Raw genomic sequence first — 18,043 nt, forward strand, 5'->3', positions numbered from 1 at the left:
AAGCAGATCTGGAACCGGGGTTCAGGAGCTAATTTCCAATGTCCCTTTTAATGCCACATTGGAGGTGTTGAGACTAAGCTCTTCATTTAGAAATTTTTTTTTGATGCCTTTTGCTTTTACATCACTGTCATTTAGGGATAATCGCCTTGTCTCCTTAACAACCAGAGAGTCTAACATTGTAAAAACCAACGAAGCAATCAATGAGCATTTATTTATCACTTACTGTATAACACAACAAGCATTCATTGGTGTGTACCACAAAATTCCAATCTGTGACAAAAGTCACTCAGACAGAGCTCCAAGCATGATCAATCAATTTATTAGGGATACTGGTGGTCCCTAATCAATTAGATCCAAGGTCTTCCTCATGGTCAGGGTCCATGATGCTAAGAGGTTAAAGGGTTTTATAGATCATGGAGAGTCCCAGGAAGATCCCCTAGTCCTTGCGAAGTTCCTTCAGAAGTGTGAAAACTCCTATGATTGGCTAATCTTCAGAAGGGGGTGGGGAGCTCCCATGACTGGCTAAGGGCAATGTCCATCAATCATCACCAGTTTGTCAACAGGTCTTTTACAGGTCATTAGTTACAGGTCACCAACTACAGGCCACCAACTGCAGGCCACCAACTGCAGGCCATCTTTAGCAGGAGCCTTCCACAGGTCCTAAGACCCTACTGTTGAACCAACAGTATCCTGAGATCCAAGGAAGTTGTGGATCTGAAGCAAAAGTCACTATGGGTGGTAATGAATGATTCACGTGGGTGGACAGGTACGTGATCCTTATTGTAGGCACCTGGGGTGCAGGGGTGAGGGTGGGCTACAGCACAGTAATTACGTTCTCATAACAGTTCTAATCACATGAATCTATCTGATAAATCAAATACAACTGAAATAATCATCGATACATGGTGGATTAATCACTTATAATCTTATCCTAACAGCAACAGTTAACATAATTATCATACATTTAAACCTAGTCTGCTGAATTCACTAATATAATCACTGATTCCCATCAAACCACAATGACCTGAGTAAATGCTGATGAAATGGAGTAGGGGGTATCAAAATTAGCTTCACATTAGGCATCTATATACATAATCTATACCACAATCTATACCACTTATACCACAATCAACAAAGTATTTGTTAAGCACCTACTGCATACCACAATCAATAAGCATTTATTAGATGCCTACAGTATATCACAATCGATAAGCATTTATTAAGTGACTACCATATACCTCACACTATGCGCTAGATGCTAGGAGTACAAAGAAAAAAATGGAATGATTCTTGCCTTCAGGGAGCTTACTTTTTTGGGAAAGAAGAAGAATTAAGCTAAATTAAAATATTGTGACTTCTGACAGCAAAGGCAGCATTCCACACCCACAGGCCCTCCCCATCTCCTCTGAGAGGAAAGAATTATGTTTTAAAATATTGTCTTTGGAACCAAGACTTAGAGCAGGACTTCTTCATGTCTGTGGTGTCTTGGACCTCTCTGGTGGACCTCGTGAACCTCTTCCCAGAATCATGTTCTTAAATGTATAAGATAATGTGATTACATTGGAAACCAGGGATTAAAGCCAATGTTGTGACTTAGGTCTTCTCAGCAATTCAATGATCCAGAACAATTTCAAAAGACCCATGATAGAAAATGCCATCCACGTACAGAGAAAGAACTAGGGAGTCAGAACGCAGGAGAAGCTGACTCTTTTTGTTTCTTTTTGGTTTTTGTGTCTTTTCTCTGCTGTTCTGCTTCTTTTATAACGTGACTAATGCAGAAATGAGTTTACATGACTGCACATGTATAACCTATGCCAGAATGCTTGCCACTCTGGGGCAGGGGGGATGGGAAGGAAGGAGGGAGGGAGAGAAAAAATTTGAAACTCAAAATCTTATAAAAGTGAATGTTGAAAACTATCTTTACATGTAATTGGAAAAAATATTATTTACAAAAAAAAAAAAGAAAAGAAAGGGTATGTCAAGTCCTTTAAGGTTCTAGTCACCATCACCGTGGTTTCCAAAACCAAAACAGCCTTCACAGTCTACCACTGTCTTCTGCATGTTACCCCCCCCCCCAGAATGTAATCTCCTTGAGGTTCAAGACTATCATACTTTTGCCTCTGTAAGCCCAGCACACGCACAGTGTTTCTTGTCACAGTCAATGTTGAATAAATGCTTTCCTTCCAAATGCCGTCCACATCTAGAGAAAGGACTGCTGGAGTCTAAATGCAGATTGAAGCAAACTATTTTCACTTTGTTATTTTTTCTGTTTTTTTCTTTTGGTTTGTATCTTCTGTCACAACAAGACTAATAGGGAAATGTGTTTTACATGATTGCATATATATATGTATATATATGTATGTATGTATATATATGTATATATGTGTGTGTATGTATGTATATATATGTATATGTGTGTGTATGTATGTATATATATGTATATATGTGTGTGTGTATGTATATATATATATACACATACATATATATGTATATATATAAAACCTATATCAAATTGCTTACCGTTTTAGGGAAGGTAAGGGGAGGAAAATTTGGAACTCAAAATTTTATAAAGTATGAATGTTTAATATTTTCTTTACATGTAATTGGGGGAAAAATAAAATCCTATTCAAAACTTTTAAAATGATATTAAAATAGCTATCAAGTGCCAAATGCCATCCTCATCCAGAGAAAAAACTATGGAATCATAAGTGAAATAAAGCAGACTATTTTCTCTTGTGTCATGTTTTTGTTTGATTTGGGTTTCCTCCCATTCACTTTAGTTCTTCTGTGCAACATGACTAATGTGAAAATGTGTTTAATAAGAATGTATGTGTAGAACCCATGTAAGCTTGCATGCCATCTGGTGGATGGAGGGGATGCAGTAGCGTATCCCCCCATACGTGCTGTCTTCCCACCGTAGAATGAAAGATCCCGCAGGGAGGAACCTTTTTGACTGCTGGCATTTGTGACCCAGCCCCCACTTTGACTCTCCGGCCCTGTGGAAGCTGGGTCACAAATACAAAAGCGAATCTGTCCTGGACGTTGGGAACCTTACAATGAAACAGGGGAGGTGACACGGAAAGAGAAGGGCAGGGGACACTGGAGCGGGGAGGAGGGGGAAGACACAGCATCTGAGAAGGAATCCCCAGGGGAATGAATGGGCCAGGCAAGGGGGTTTACAGCTTCTACCTGAGCCCCAAGGAGAAGGAGCCCTTGCTTTGGACCCGGTACTCCAATATCTCCCCTCTGCTCCTGATCCTGGCACTGAAGGCCCTGAACATGGGGCCCCCCAGGAACTTTCTCTCACCTTCTTCATCTAGATGTGGACTAGACTTCAGGGCCCAAGAAGGCAAGGACTCACCAGTTCATCCTGTTAGAGCCAGAGGAGTCCTGAAGGATCTTCTAGTCCCATTCCCTTCATTTTAAAAATGAGGAAACAGGCCCAGAGAGGAAAAATCATGTTCAAGGTTATCCAGAAGCAGCAGGGACCAAAGGATAAAGTTCTAGATGTGGAGTCAAGACCTGAGTTCCAATCTTGTCTCAGACACTTCTCAGCAGCACAACCCTGGGCAACTCACTCACTTTCTCAGCCTCAGTTTTCCCATCTGTAAAATGAGGCTGACAATATCACCTGCCTCCCAGCATTGTGATGAGGCTCCAGTGAGATGATGGGGCGATCATCAAATCCTTGTGCAACTTGAGATGTTACAGGGGCAGCACACACTGCATGGCACATAAACTCTGACATTTGAAAGTTTCATATCAGTCTGGGGGTTTTAAACCATCAACATTTCTACCATCACTTGAGACACAGTTTTCAAACTGATTTGCACTTGCTGCTCAGTAACTTCATGAATTGTGTCTGTGAAAAGAAATAAGAATCAATCAAATTAATTAAGTATTAATTAAAGTAACAGTTAAGAGTTAATGATTGATTAATAGGGTTCAGGGCTCTTTGTACCCTGAAATATGCTGCCTTGACAGTGCATAGGCTCCCCCTTCCTAGGTCTTCAGATAAAGGCTTGGGGAGGGGACTGCTGTTGACGAGGGGTTGAACCAGTTGTTTGAGGGTGGGATACCCAGGCTCCTTTCAGCTCTGAAATTCTGTGCTTTTTTATTGCAATCATCCTGTATCCAGGACAGTTTTCTCCCCCTGGGCCTTTCCTTAAGTCATATGCTTGTGTGAAGTCAGGGAACAACAGTCAAGGAGCCCCAAAGGGCTTCAGACTTAAGATGGGGAGCTTGGGGGAGGAGGGAAGGAGCAGGGAGCAGCCAGGAAGTGGCTTCTTTTTTTCTGAACATTTTACATGCTCAGACAAGCCCAGGGAGCATGGAGTGGGGAAGACTGCGTTCTTTCTCTTTTGCCTAGTTACCTCTCGGAGATCCTGTTACGCATAGCCCAGTGACTACATGCAGAAGAGGAGGTCTGGTGGGTTTGGTCACCTCCCCCAAGAAAGGTATGACTCACCTCAGGTTCATTTATTTGTACACGGAACCCCGCATGGCTGGGGCCTGGATCACAGAATGTAGGGTTCCCTGGAAGATGCTCTTGGGGACTTGCTGGGCACCCAAATACTAGGATCTAATGGGACCTCAGAGGTCACTCCAGACAGCATGCCAGGTAAATACATGGGGCCATATTGTTCCTGGAGCCCAACACCTGTCTGTTCCTTGGCTTGGGAGGCTTCTCGATGGGATCAATCATTGCCTAGGGAGTTGTCTTCATACTGAATGAATCCTGCCTCCAGGGAGTGCCCACCTCCCTCCACTACTTGTAGTCTTGCCCTAGAGACCAAGCAAAATAAAAGGAATCCTTCTTCCACATGTCAAGCCTTTGGATACTTTTTCCTCTCGGAGTCTCCATTTTTGCATATAGAAAATGAGCAGCTTGGATTCGTTGGCTGCTAAACTTTTGGAAAAATTTAATTTTTATCAATTTTATCAATTTTTATCAATTAATCATTTATTTTTTCTCCCTGTCCCCACTGGAAAACAAAACAAAACACTCAAGTATAGCTACAACTTTATTGACAGGTAATATTAGAGCCAAGCAAAACAAATTCCCACCTTCTCATGTACAAAAATGCACACACATCTCATCCTATTTACTGAGTCTGTCATCTCTCTGTAAGCAGCTGGGTAACAATACTGCTAAACCATGAGGGCAGGGCCTCTCAGGTTTCCCACCCCTTCCCTAGGACACCAATCTAAATCAATCCAGTCTAATTCAATCTAGTCCAACAAACATTTATTCATTTATTCAGCACCAACTGTGTACAAATTCCTTCACAGCATGCTGAGAATACTAAGACAAAACAGAAATTAGTCTCTGCTCTCAAAGTGTTTACATTCTACTTGGGAGGATAAAATGTATTTTGTCAACATAATTTTTTTAATATTAATTTTTTTCAAACAAAGATCCACTTTCTCAATTGAGAAATCAAGAAAAACAAAACATCTCCTACAGACAACTGCAGCCAAGGAAAACAAATTTCCCCATTGACCACATCTAAAAAGATCATGTCTCAGTCTGTATGTTGAGGCCATCACTATGCTCAGGGGTTAGGCAGCACGTTACATGATGAGCCCTCTGGATTGTGTTTAGTCATTGAGTTGCTCAAAGTTCCTAAGTCTTTCAAAGTTGCCTTGTCTTTACCATGTTGTTTGTTTGTTTGTTTTTACCACATTGCTGTTATTGTAGAAACTGTTCTGGATCTGCCTACTTCTCTCTGTATTGATTCATACCAATCTTCCCAGGTTTTTCTGAAACTATTCACTTCCTTATAATAGTATTCAATCACCTTAATATACCTTAATTTGTTCAGTCATTCCCCAATTAATGGGCATCTCCTCAATTTCCAATTATTTGTCATCACAAACAGAACTGCTTTAAATATTTTGAACACATAGGTCCTTTTCTTCTTTCTTTGGTCTCTTTGGAATACAGACATAGTAGTGGTATCAAAGGATACATACAATTTAATAGCTTTTGGGGCACAGTTCCAAATTACTTTCCAGAATGACTGGACCGGTTCCCAGCTCTACCAACAATGCATTAATGTATTTTTCACCCTGAAGCCCCTTTAGCATTTATCATTTTCCTTTTTTTGTCAATTTTGCCAATCTGAGGAGTGTGAGATGGAATCTGAGAGTTATTTTAAATTGTAATTCCCTAATTATTAGTAATTTTTTTATATGGCTATTGATAACTTGGATTTTTTTTTCTCTAAAAATTGCCTATTCATATCCTGTGAATATCCATTTATTAACTGGAGAATGGTTCTTAGTTTTATAAATTTGAATCAATTCCCTGCATAGCTCAGAAATGAGACCTTTGTCACAGAAATGTGCAACAAAGAATTTTTTTTTCCTGTTTACTTGTTTCTCTTCTAATTTTAGCTGCATTGGTTTTGTTTGGGCAAAAACTTTTTATGTAATCAAAATTATCCCTTTTGCCTTCCTTGATACCCTTTTTTTTCCACTGGTGGTCTGTCTCTCTTTTTGGTTGGTAATGAACCAAACATAGACACCCCACCTTCCATAGATTTGACAAGTAATTTCTTCCATCCCCTTCTAATTTGTTAGTGATGTCTTGGACAGTTCTCATGTGGAGCTTATCTGGGTCTAGATCCAGTTTCTGCCAGGCTTTCCACCTGTCTGATAGTGAGCTGCCACCTTCAGGGTTCATCTGCTTCTGTATATTGTGGCTAATCCATCCCATTGCTCTCCCTGTTTCTTACCCAGGCCCAAAGTGTTTGGATCATTGCTCCTTTCCAGTATAATCTGAGTTCGAGTCTGGCTAGTCTTCATTCCCTCCCACTTTCTTCTTCATTATTCCCCTTAAGATTCCTTTTTGTTCCTTCAGATATTTTGTTATTAGTGATTTAAGCTTCAATTCTTTGGTAGTTTGATTGGCATGGCACTAAATAAAGAAATTAATTTAAGGCACTACTGGACTGTCATGAATGAATGGAGCAATTATTGAACACTTACTGTGTGCCAAGCCCAGCATTAAGCACTAGAGATAGGAACAGAAAATGCAATCCGTCTTTCTTAAAGAGGGCAGAGGGAGACAGCACAGGAGGAGGAGGTTTCACCTGCAAGTCCTTAGGGTGAGGAATGTGTGACTGGCATGGCAAAATAGGCTGGAACCAGATTAGAGCTGGGAGTCCCAGCAAATACTGACAGGAAGGCTGTTTCATCAAGCTCTCTGTTGGAAAGCTGGTGCTTCATGGATCAAAGACCCCAAACCAGCCAACTGTATTTTATTTCAGGCTCTGTTATCCACCCTCATGGTCCCCTCAGCAAATTCCTGTGTGCCCAGCCCCATTACTTTTCTGCTTGAACCACACCTCCCACAGTTAGGTAACCTGGATTGAAGGGATGATCTGATTGCAAATGTAATGATTGCTTTTGAAGGCAAGTCAGAAGTGCCACAGTCCTGGGGGAAGAATCTTCCTAATGGAAATAATACCAGGAAGAGGAAAGTAAATGGATTTGGAGTCAGAGGGCCTGGGTTCAGATCTTAGCAATGCTCCTGTGTGACTTGGGGCAAATGACTTGACCTTTCTGAAACTTGTTTTCCTCATCTGTGCTGAGCATTCCCCCTTGGATTACTTTCCATCTCCTGAGTGCTTCTGTAGGTTGGGTCCTCAGAACACAGCTGAGTCTCCTTGGGGTCCTAGGGATGATATTCACAAGCCCCCACATAGTGTGGTTCTCACTGATTATAAATTAGCCAGTCAGGGTTGATTAGTTTTTAAAAAGGCTTATTTACTGAGATGGTCTAGTAAGGGTGTTTGACACAAAAAACATCCCTGCCAAGAGCAGAGTTGGGGAACCTGTAGCCTCTAAGTCCTCAAGTGTGGCCCTTTGACGGAATCCAAACTTAACAGAACAACTCCTCTTAATAAAAGGATTTATTCTATAAAACTTAGAGTCAGCTGAAAGACCATACCCAAGAACCTAGAGGGCCACATGTGGTCTTAAGGCCCACAGGTTCCCCACCCCTCCAGGGCATCCTCTCCCATAAGGACTGACAAGAGTGCAGTGAAAATAAGCTCAAGCCACAAGATCACATATAGCAAAAGGAAAACCCACAGTCCCTCAGTAGATGGAAGACCTTCTCTCCTCATGAAGTTCTCTTGAGGCATATGCAGCTCTTTGCTGGGTAAGCTGGAGAGTCCATGGGACCCTGGATGTAGAGCTGGCTGGGACATAAAAAGTCTTCTAGTGATGATAATATTAATTTACCTTAAAACAATATGTATTTATATGGCATTTGGAGAGTTCCCAACTGCTTTACATTCATCATCACATTTGTTCCTCCCACCAAAAACTCTTATTATCTCCATTTTACAGATGAGGAAACTGAGGTACTCAGAGATTACCACTTTCCTTGGCTTACACAGCTGGTAAGTGTCTGAGGCAGGATTTGAATCTATCTAGGTCTTCCTAACTCTGAGTCTAGCACTTATCTCCTTCATCTCATGGGTTTCTCTTTCCAGTGAGGAAATAAGTTCAGAGAGATCCAGGGTCCCACAGGGAGTGACTGGGAGAGCCAGTGAGAACAGTGAAGGACCTCAAGACTTCCCCCATAAGGACTCTGACAGAAGAGAGGGCTTCAGGACATAGGAGCTGATGACTCTTAAGTCATTGAAGGACTATTGTGTGGGGAGGCCTACACTTCTCCTTGGCCATGTAGGGCAGAGCTGAGGATGATGGGTAAGAGGAACACAGGCAAGGTAAGCTTGACATGAGGAAGAAGTCCCTGAGGACAGCCCACACCTGCCCTGAGCTCTGTCAGGGGTCTCCATGCCCAGGCTGGCCACGAGGCTGGCCCCTTCTCCGTGGTGATGCAGCAAGGCTCAGGGTGGAGCAGCACAGGGTGGAGCAGCACAGGGTGTCCTTTGGGCTCCATTCCACCTCTGAGATTCTCTGATTCTGTCAGGTCCCACTTGTATTCCTTGTGGCTGGGACATGATGGACTCATTGACTTGTTAGAAGCAACTTTAGAGGTCAGCTGGCCTGTAACCTCACTTAACAGAGAAGGAAGTGGATACCCAGATGGGGGGGATCCCTTTCCCACGTCTCCAAGGACAAGAAGGATGTCAAGTGAGTACTGCAGAGTGGAAACAAACACAGAGAGGTGGGACAGCACAGGATCTGTCTGAGGCTGGCATGTTGTTTGGCTTTTGTTCTCCAAGAGGACTATGACATCAGGGAGGTGATGCCATGACTTGCAAGGCAGCTGGATTTAAGTGAGGGAGGCCCTCACTTTCTCCTCCTGAGCCATCTGAGTCCAGTGACCAGATATAGATCAAGGCAACTGGAGAGGGTCTCCCCTGAGGACAGCAAAAAGGAGAGAGAGTAGCTGGATGGGGATGTTGTCTGAGGCCAGTGTATGGGAAAGGCTTTGAATAGTGTACCAAGGAATTGAGTACTGGGGGCCCCTAAAGAATTTAACAGGGAATAATGCCATAGGACATGCCTCATTTGGGGCAACTATGTGCAGGGTGGATTTGAATGGGTGGCCCTGGAAAGAGGCAAGAAGTAACAAGGACCTAAGGCAGGATGGTGGTCAGTGGGAAGACAATTTGGAAGCTGTTGAAATAATGCAGGTAAGAGGTAAGAAGGGGTGGGGCGGGCATGCGATGGGGAGGATGGTCCTGGTCAAAACATTAAGGGCAAGACAGAGAGAGACATTAAGAGGGAGAATGAATTGAATTTGTAACAATTTGAGTCAACTCCCGGGCTGCCTTTACTTCTTCCTTTTTTCTCTGAATAGTGAGAAATTCATATCTGAATGCCTAGCACAAAACTGTCTGACCAGGCCTTCCAGATGATCTCACCCCATCTGATGGGGAAGGAAGGGACTGAGATGGGACTCATCAATATTACTGCTGGAAGCAGTTAAGCTAATTTGTGCCCAGAGCCTGCCAGTCCTCGTAAAAGGTGCAATATGAAGTCATGGGTCTATTTTTGAGTAGAAACAGCTTGTTTGATTCTCACTCTTCTCAATAAACGACACCTGGTTTCTGAGGTCATTTGCCCGTAGGCAACAGGGGCAGACCCTCTGGGGTCCAAAAGACCTCCTTCGGTTCAGGTTTGGCCCTAGTCTAACAGCAGAGAGAGAGGTCAGCCTGCCCTGGTAGGCTGCCCAGGCCTGGAAGGCAGGAGACTGAGATTTGAGCACAGCAGATTCAAATTCTTGTTCCCATTTCCCAGATGAGGAAACTGAAGAAGCTTAATCACAATTTCTCTCTGGTCACACGTGGACAAATCTTCCCTTAAAAGTCAATTCTTCCAAGTGACTAATGTCTGGACTCTCTGGCCCAGAAATTCCACTGCCAGGCATATGTCACAAAGAGGTCACAAACAGAAAAGGCCCCTATGTACCAACAGTCACATGGGCTCTTTTTTCTTTTGGGATAACAAAGAATGGGAATCAAAGTTGATGTCTGCGAATTGGAAAATGGATAAACTGAGTGGTGATACATGAACGAAAGGATCCAGCACTGTAAGAAATGGTGAATATGACAATTATGGAGGAGCATGGGAAGACTCCGGTGACTTGACACAAAGTGAGCAGAGCCAGGAAAACAGCCACGTAAAACACGCTAAATAAAAAGGCCAAGCTTGGCTACAAAGAGCAAGGCTTCATTCTGCTCTTTGCCAGGGAGGTGCACCACAGCCTAAATATCATGTCAGATTTTCCCACATGCACTGGTGATTTTTGCTGATATTTATTTGGTAGTATAAGGGGTTGTGTCTGGGAGGAGGGGAGGCAAAGGATGGATACATGGGGAAACATGGGCAGTATAAAAACAAAATGTAGCAATCAAAATTTATTTTTAAAAAATATTCTTCCCTGGAAATTATAATGGCCAAGCTTGGTGTTGAAGAAGAGTTGAGAAAATGCATCTCCCTCTTTTCCTCGAAGAGGTGGGAGACGACAGATGTGGAATATCCCAGATATTGTCAGAAATGGATGCGTGGAGCTTGGTTTTTCTGAATTGCTTTCTGTCCCTTTCCTTGAAGACCTTTGTTACGAGGGATGCTGCTATAACATTGTTTATGTCACTGGGTGAGGCGAGAGGTGTACTTGGAAATGAAGGTAGTAGAACACTAACATACATCAATTAAAATAAGATTTCAAAGCCCCTCCATTTGGGGCTCTTGACTGTGCTTAGGTGAAAAGCTAGGCCAAGTATGCCTGGAGAGATGCAAAGGCCAAAAGGAAGTGGATGAGCCCTGGTATGGGAGCCAGGACATTTACCTACAACTCGATCCATCAGCAAACAATTATTAAGTACCTACTATGTTCCAGGCAGGCAGCTAGGTGTGCCTGCCTGATTAAAACACCACCTCTTCCAGAAAGCCTTCCCTGATTTCCTTGGCAATGACCTTGGCCCTCAGAAAGGCAGTGCCAGATTTGGTATCGGGGGTCCTGAATATCAAATTCAGGTTCACCAGCTGTGTGACTCGGAGGGAGTCATTTTATCTCTGTGGGCCTTAGTCTCCTCATCGGTAAAATGAGGGGGTTGGACTCAGTGATTTCTAGGTCCCTTCTTGTTCTAGTGTCCTACGACAATAGTTATGGCTAATTATGACTGTACATTACAGCTAAGAGTCAGAGCCAAAATTCCAATCTGGATCTCCTGACTCCATGTCACCACTTTGTAGAGAAATACTTTATAAATCTTGCATTAATATGAGTCTGTACGTGTTAACATACATCTTACATGTACATAGTTGCTGGCATGTTGTTTCTCCCATTTGACTATAAGTTCCCTGAGGGCAGGGACAGCTTTCGCTTTTCTTGCTATCTCTAAGCACTCAGCTCAAGCTTGGCACGTAGGGGTGCTTGTTCCATGTGCCTTGTATGTCATTCATCATACATTATCACAGCCCCTGGACTCACATGTTGTTACAGGGGTTAGAAATGGAAGGGACCTTAGACATTGCAGTAAGAAGCTGGCTCCCTCTTTATTTCCAGCATTCCACATGGCACCGGGCATGGAGCAGCCCTGGTATATGTGCAAAATCGAATGATTTGACTTGAGATGAGGAAACTGAGGCCTAGAAAGAGGACAGTGACCTACTCAAAGTAAGAGGCCTTGTTGTTGTGTTTGTCCTTTGTTGCTGAAGAGGACCATGACATCAGATGATGACTTGCAGTTGACTTTGATTTGAGTGAGGGAGGGCTGAATAGGGCTAGTAAATCATAGATAGAGAGCTGGATATAAAGTCCAAAATCCTGGGTTTGAATCCTGCATCTTCTGCTTAATGGCTAGGGTCTTTGACTCCATACCTAGTACTCTCTGTACTCTCCATCCAGAATCTCCACTTCCTTCCCCCACAGGACCTGAATCCTAGCTTTGGTTCTTCTAATAGCCCAACTCTTCTGAGATTGGAATCTACTGTTAACTCCTGGTGTAACCTTGGGAAAATGACATCACCCTTGGGACGGCCATTTCCTTCTCAGTAAAATGAAGGACTAGGACAGATAAGCCCTAGAACTACTTTCAGCTTGAGGAAATCCACGACTCTAATCATTTCCCGACCTTAAAGAGAAGGAAGTAGGCCTCAGGTGCAGGGTGCCAGGGCTTGGCTGGGTGGGGCACACCCCCAGAGGGTGCTGGCAGTGTCCTGTACTCAGAACCCAATTGTGATCCCCAACTAAAGATGAGCCCTGAAGATTTTCGGTATGCACTGGCCTTTTCTTCTCCGACCTCCTTGGAGTATGGAGCCAAGCACTGAGATTTCTGGGTCAAAAGGGTGAGACCAGTTTAGTCACTTGGATATATTTATTTTAATATCAGTTTTGCCCTTATAAGACCTACAGGCAAATTGCTAAACTTCTCATCTAGAAAACAGGCACAAGAATTCAAACCTGCTCTGTGCATGGGGATGACCTCTCACCCTCAGACTGTCTCCTTCCATCCATCACTCTCCAGAGGGACTTCAGGCTTATAAACTCTATTTGTCAGGCTGGAAACCAAAGCACAGAGCTGGGCCCCTTGGCTGAGTCCAAGCAGGCAAACAGAATTAGATCTTTAGGGACAAGACAGGGCGGGGCTCACTCAGCCCAGCTAGGCTCATGTGAGGGCCTTGGAATCTCGTGATTTGAGTCAGGATAGCCTTCTAACTGATAAGGGCCATCCTTGTCTCTACCTGCTGGGTGCCCTCCAATGGAAAGCCCACTGCTTTCACATGGGATTCTTCACGTGAGATCTGATGGAGGCAAAAGATGGAGAAAGGCACACAATCTCCTGGCTCCTGGGAAGCTCCATCTTGCTGCAGCCCCCTCAAGCATTTTGGGCTGGCACATCACCAAATGACCAGCTCTTGACTCAAAGAATTAATCTTAAAAAACAAGCTTACCAAAATCTACACTGGAAATTTTACTACCATTAAAAGGTGAAGCACTGTGGCCCAGTGATGAGAACAGGAAAAATTTGGTTTCAGGTCCCAGCTCTCATCCTAAGGATGTATGACTGACCCTAAGGGCAAAATCCCTTTAAATTCTCAGTATTCTCATCTGTAAGAAAACATTATTGTCATCAAATCAGAAGGTTGAATTATGTGAACTCCAAGGTTCCTCCCAACACTAAAATTCTGTCAAGAAAAAGAGTTCAGTTCTCTGATCATGAACTGGGACAGCTACAAATCCAAACTCAGGAAGTATGTTACAGGGGAAAGAACTCACAATTCCAAAAGACTCATGATGGAAAATGCTGTCTGCATCCAGAGAAAGAACTATGGCATCTCAATGGAGATCGAAGTATACTATTTTCTTTCTTTCTTTTTCATGGCTTTTCCCTTTTGCTCTGATTTTTCTTTCACAACGTGACTAATGTGGAAATACGCTTAATATGATTGTACATGTATTGCCTATATCAAATTGCATGCCATTTTGGGGAGAGGGTGAGAGGAGGGAAGGGAGGGGGAAAATTTAGATTTCAAAATCTTGTAAAAGTGAATGTTGAAAACAAAAAATATATAAGTAAAAAACTAAATAATGATAATAATAAAAATAAAGTAAAAAAAAAATCCTCAAGTCTTGGAGCCAGGAGACCAGTTTGGTCTGGCCAGGACACCGCCCCATCTCCCTCTCCTCTTGTTCCTCCCCTCCCCCCAAGGACAAAGCTACCTAACGTGGGGCGGGTTGGTGACACAGTGGACAGAGTCCAATGGCTCATGAAATAGGAGTAGACATTTAGCTAAGTAAATCACACGAGATTAGATCAGGTATAAAACATCCCAGGCACCCATTCCCAAATAGTAACCAGCCTCAGAAAACTGGTTTGATGTCCCAGTCAGCCTCTTGGTTTCTTCACACAGCTTGAGAGGAACCCATGAGTTCATTTACAAAAGGCTTTTAGAAACAAAGCAGCCTCTGCTTAATCATTTCCCTTGTACCTTGGTAGTCTCAGTGACTCTAGCTTCTCTGTACAGCTACAGAAAGAACTCCAAAACCTGGAGCCTTAGCTCTTGTCATCATTAGCAAACTCCAGGAAGGATGCTGGCACTCAGAATATGACTGCATTTTCTGCTACCTCCCCTCCAGTATCATAATCCTACATCTCACCACCTCATGAACAACTCCCTTCTTCATTTTAAATTTGGCTCATGGAAAGTGTCCCTACTCAATCAGACACCATGGGCATCCTAACATGGCCATGTTGTGGGGCTCATATACAGCTTTCTTAATCTAGATGGCAAAGCATTTTCCCTAATCAATGATGTCCTCTCAAGTATTGAGGGAACATGGAATCCCTGCACAAATGGTATATCCTCTCCCACATCTCGGCACTGCCTTTCTCATAGGGTCAATGCAGGAACTGAGATGTGTTTCCTCATCTGTAAAATGGAGGCAATACTCATACTATCTGGTTTGATGGGCTCATGGAAGTTGGAGCATGGCCCCCTTCCTTCTCAGATCTGCCCTTTCAGGAAGACGAAGGTCTGATCTCCTCCCACCATAACTGCAGGAGGAGGAGTATGCTGGCCACCTGTTCTTGCTGGAGGAACAGGTCTGGCCAGGGTGTGGTTTATTTTCCCATCCTCTGCTTGGGATGGGAAACCTAGGCTGTGTTTAGCTAGTGAGGGAAAAGTTACTGTCATCACTTAGGGATTTTCCAAGTGGGGAAAAGGGATTTGGTTTGGACAAATAGAGCTGGCTACCTCTCCTTTCTCCCACTTTAGCTACATGTATGATGGCTTATTCCTAAAATTTTTCTAGAGAATTTTATCCCCATCTTTTTTTTAACCATCATGACTTTCTACCTTATTATCACATCAAAGGAACGCTGGCTGAGGCAGCATGTTAGAGAGAAGGCTGCCTTTGACGTCAGGAAAACCTGGGTTCAAATCTGTCCTGGATGACTGGACAGGGGTAAATCCCTTAGAACCTCTCTGTGTGCCAGTCTACTACCTAAAACTCTAAGTTATAGCCATACTGATGATCTGTATCAGTGAAGGGAGTGTCTACCAGGGGAGTTTCCCACATTGATGAAAACATAAGTTCAGACCAAAGATTTACAGGGTTTTTTTTTTTATTAATACCTCTTTCTTTCACATCGCAGTAATTTTCAGATATTTCTTGTCCTTTGTAATCTTTCCTTGTAACAAAGGAAAAAAAATTGTTAACCAAAACTAATTTATGCCTTGATGACATCTGACAGTGGAGGCAGTACTCCACACCCATATCCCCTCACTTTGTCATCAAAAGGCAGGGATAGGAAATGCTTATCTCTTCTGTGACCGTAGGATTTTCATGCTGTAGGCGAGCTAGGAGACATCTTATATCCCTATCCCCATCGGATGACAAGGAAACCTGGACCCTAAAATGTGAACCGAGTCACAAAGTCACATAGCTGGCACGTATCAAGGCCTGGACTCAAACCCAGGGCTCCTGACTCCAAAAGTCAGGGCTCTTCTCACTGCAATGCACTCGCAGATTGTAAATGTCTCAAGCAAGGAAGGAAGGAAACATGTATTTATTAAGCACCTACTATGTGCCAGGTACTATGCACATTTAATCCCACAGTAATCTTGGGAGGTAGGTACTATTATTATTCCACAGGTGAGGAAACCGAGGCAAACAGAGGTTAAGTGACTTGCTCAGGGTCACACAGCTAATAAATGTCTGAGGCAGGATTTGAGTTTAGGTCTTCCTGACTCCAGGTCCAGCCCTCTATCTCACCAGCTGCTTCAAAGCAAGGTAGAAACTGTGTTGCTTTCCCGTCTTTATATCTCTATCATAGGGATTTGTGATAGCAGATGGTTAACATTTCTGGAACTGAATAGAGGCAGTGGGTCTATGGGCAAGACACAATCCCTCTGGACCTTGGTTTCTTTACCTGGAAAACAAGATGATTGAACTGTTTGACCTGTAAGGTCCCGGCTGGCTCTAAATTTAAGACTCTCTAGTTATCCAAGATACGATCAGGATGGAATACAATTTGGGAAGTGGATACATTTACGAGTCTAATTTCACCTTCAGATGCACAGAACAAGCCAAGATCAAGCAGAACTTAGGAGACTGTTTGACTTCAGTCAGGGAGGAAGAAGGGCCTCCGACTTTCCCAAATGGCTTTTTGGTCCAGATCCCTGTATGAATTCCCTCTGATTAGAAAATTAAATTCAGTGGGCTTCAGTTCTGTCACACTTTAGAAAAGCAGCATCTTTTGGAGGGAGTTACAACCAAACTGGTCTTCTGAGCAGTACTGGCTGAGTCCTGTGTATTTACACCCCATTCTGAGCTTCAGCTAAAAGGGACCTTGGAATTATGAAATGACCTAAAATTTATCCTATGAAACCATAGCATGTTTGATCTGGAAGGGCTCTCAGAGCACATGGAGCCCATCTGCATTTAATAGTGGAGAAAGTGTTGACCAGAGAGGAAGAACTTCCCCAAGGTCATCTAGCAAGGGTGGCAGAGGTTAAGTATTAATGGATACTCATTAAAAACAAACAAACAAAAAGACACCCAATGACTTCGGGCTGGTTGATTAAATGTTTCTTGTCTGGGACTCTTGGTAGGAAAGCTACCTAGTCAAAAGCCTTAGGGGAATTCTTCTGGCTCCTCAGGGGAACCTCTGAATCCTAAGAACAAGATGGAGCTGAGGTTTAGGGACCAGGCTCATCTGAACAGAGGACCTGGGGTGACGGTCCTCAAAGATCAGGTGCATTACATCAGTATCAGAATTGGGTATAGAAGCCATGGTTCCAGCTACCTCCATTTGGCTCTCTCTGATGCACATCTGGTACAGAGGGGAAGTTCTGGCCACTAGCAGCTATGGGATCATGGGAAAGAAGTAACCCACTTAGATTCAGCCTCCCATCTCTTACATACTTGCCAAGAAGGATTATTGTAAGCATTGTGGGATGAAGGATGATAGGACCTGGAAAGGGCCTTAAAGGTGATCTTGTCCACTGCCCTCTCTGCCCTCTCCTCTAAGCCACTATTATACAGAAGTAGCTGGGTTGTCCAGTGGATAAGGCTGTGGACTTGGAGTCAGGAAGACCCGAGTTCAAGTACTTAATAACTATGTGACCCTGGGAAAGTCACTTTACCTCTGTCTGCCTCAGTTTTTTCATCTATTAATATTCAATCAATAAACATTTATGAAGCACCTATTGTATACCAGGACTGTGCTAAGTGCTGTACGATATGGATAATAACAGCACTTACCTCACAGGGTTAAGGATGAAATATGATTTACAGAAGTACTTAGCACAGCGCTAAGGACGCAGGAAAAGCCCGACTTTTTTGTTGTTAGTTTAGATTTTTTTTCTCAATAAGGAAACAGTTTCAGAGCAGCTGTGACTGGCCTCGAGGTCATTCAGTGTCACGGTCTGAACGGGTGTCCTTGGACTCCAAGTCAGGCGTTCTTTCCCCTGTGCCAGGCTGACTCTGAGGTAACAAGCCTCACATCGATCTCTTTTTAAGCTTATGAAGTACGTTACATACACACAGTGAAAGCACTTCTTAAGAACCTCACAGTGCGACCCAAAAACGGGCTTCTGTGTTTGG

The 18,043-nt window shown here is 43.3% G+C and overlaps 1 protein-coding gene across 7 annotated transcripts in view; it reads right to left on the reverse strand.

The window, feature by feature from the left end:
- The window catches only part of MYSM1 (Myb like, SWIRM and MPN domains 1), a 68,539-nt gene that overhangs the window by 15,762 nt on the left and 34,734 nt on the right, over nucleotides 1–18,043 (reverse strand). For 4 of the 7 annotated variants that reach the window (XR_011975859.1, XR_011975858.1, XR_011975860.1 and 1 more), the window contains exon 20: nucleotides 3,362–3,862. Coding sequence is in view for 3 of the 7 variants with exons in the window: in XM_072649635.1 (XP_072505736.1) it covers nucleotides 3,818–3,862 (45 nt within the window). In the remaining 4 variants the exon portion in view is untranslated. Of the gene's footprint in view, nucleotides 1–191; nucleotides 3,863–14,048; nucleotides 15,627–18,043 lie in introns of those variants that run through there. The other 3 variants (XM_072649638.1, XM_072649637.1, XM_072649635.1) reach the window with 2 other exon arrangements.

The sequence above is a fragment of the Notamacropus eugenii genome, chromosome 2 (assembly GCF_028372415.1).
Source record: "Notamacropus eugenii isolate mMacEug1 chromosome 2, mMacEug1.pri_v2, whole genome shotgun sequence".
Taxonomy (NCBI): domain Eukaryota; kingdom Metazoa; phylum Chordata; class Mammalia; order Diprotodontia; family Macropodidae; genus Notamacropus; species Notamacropus eugenii.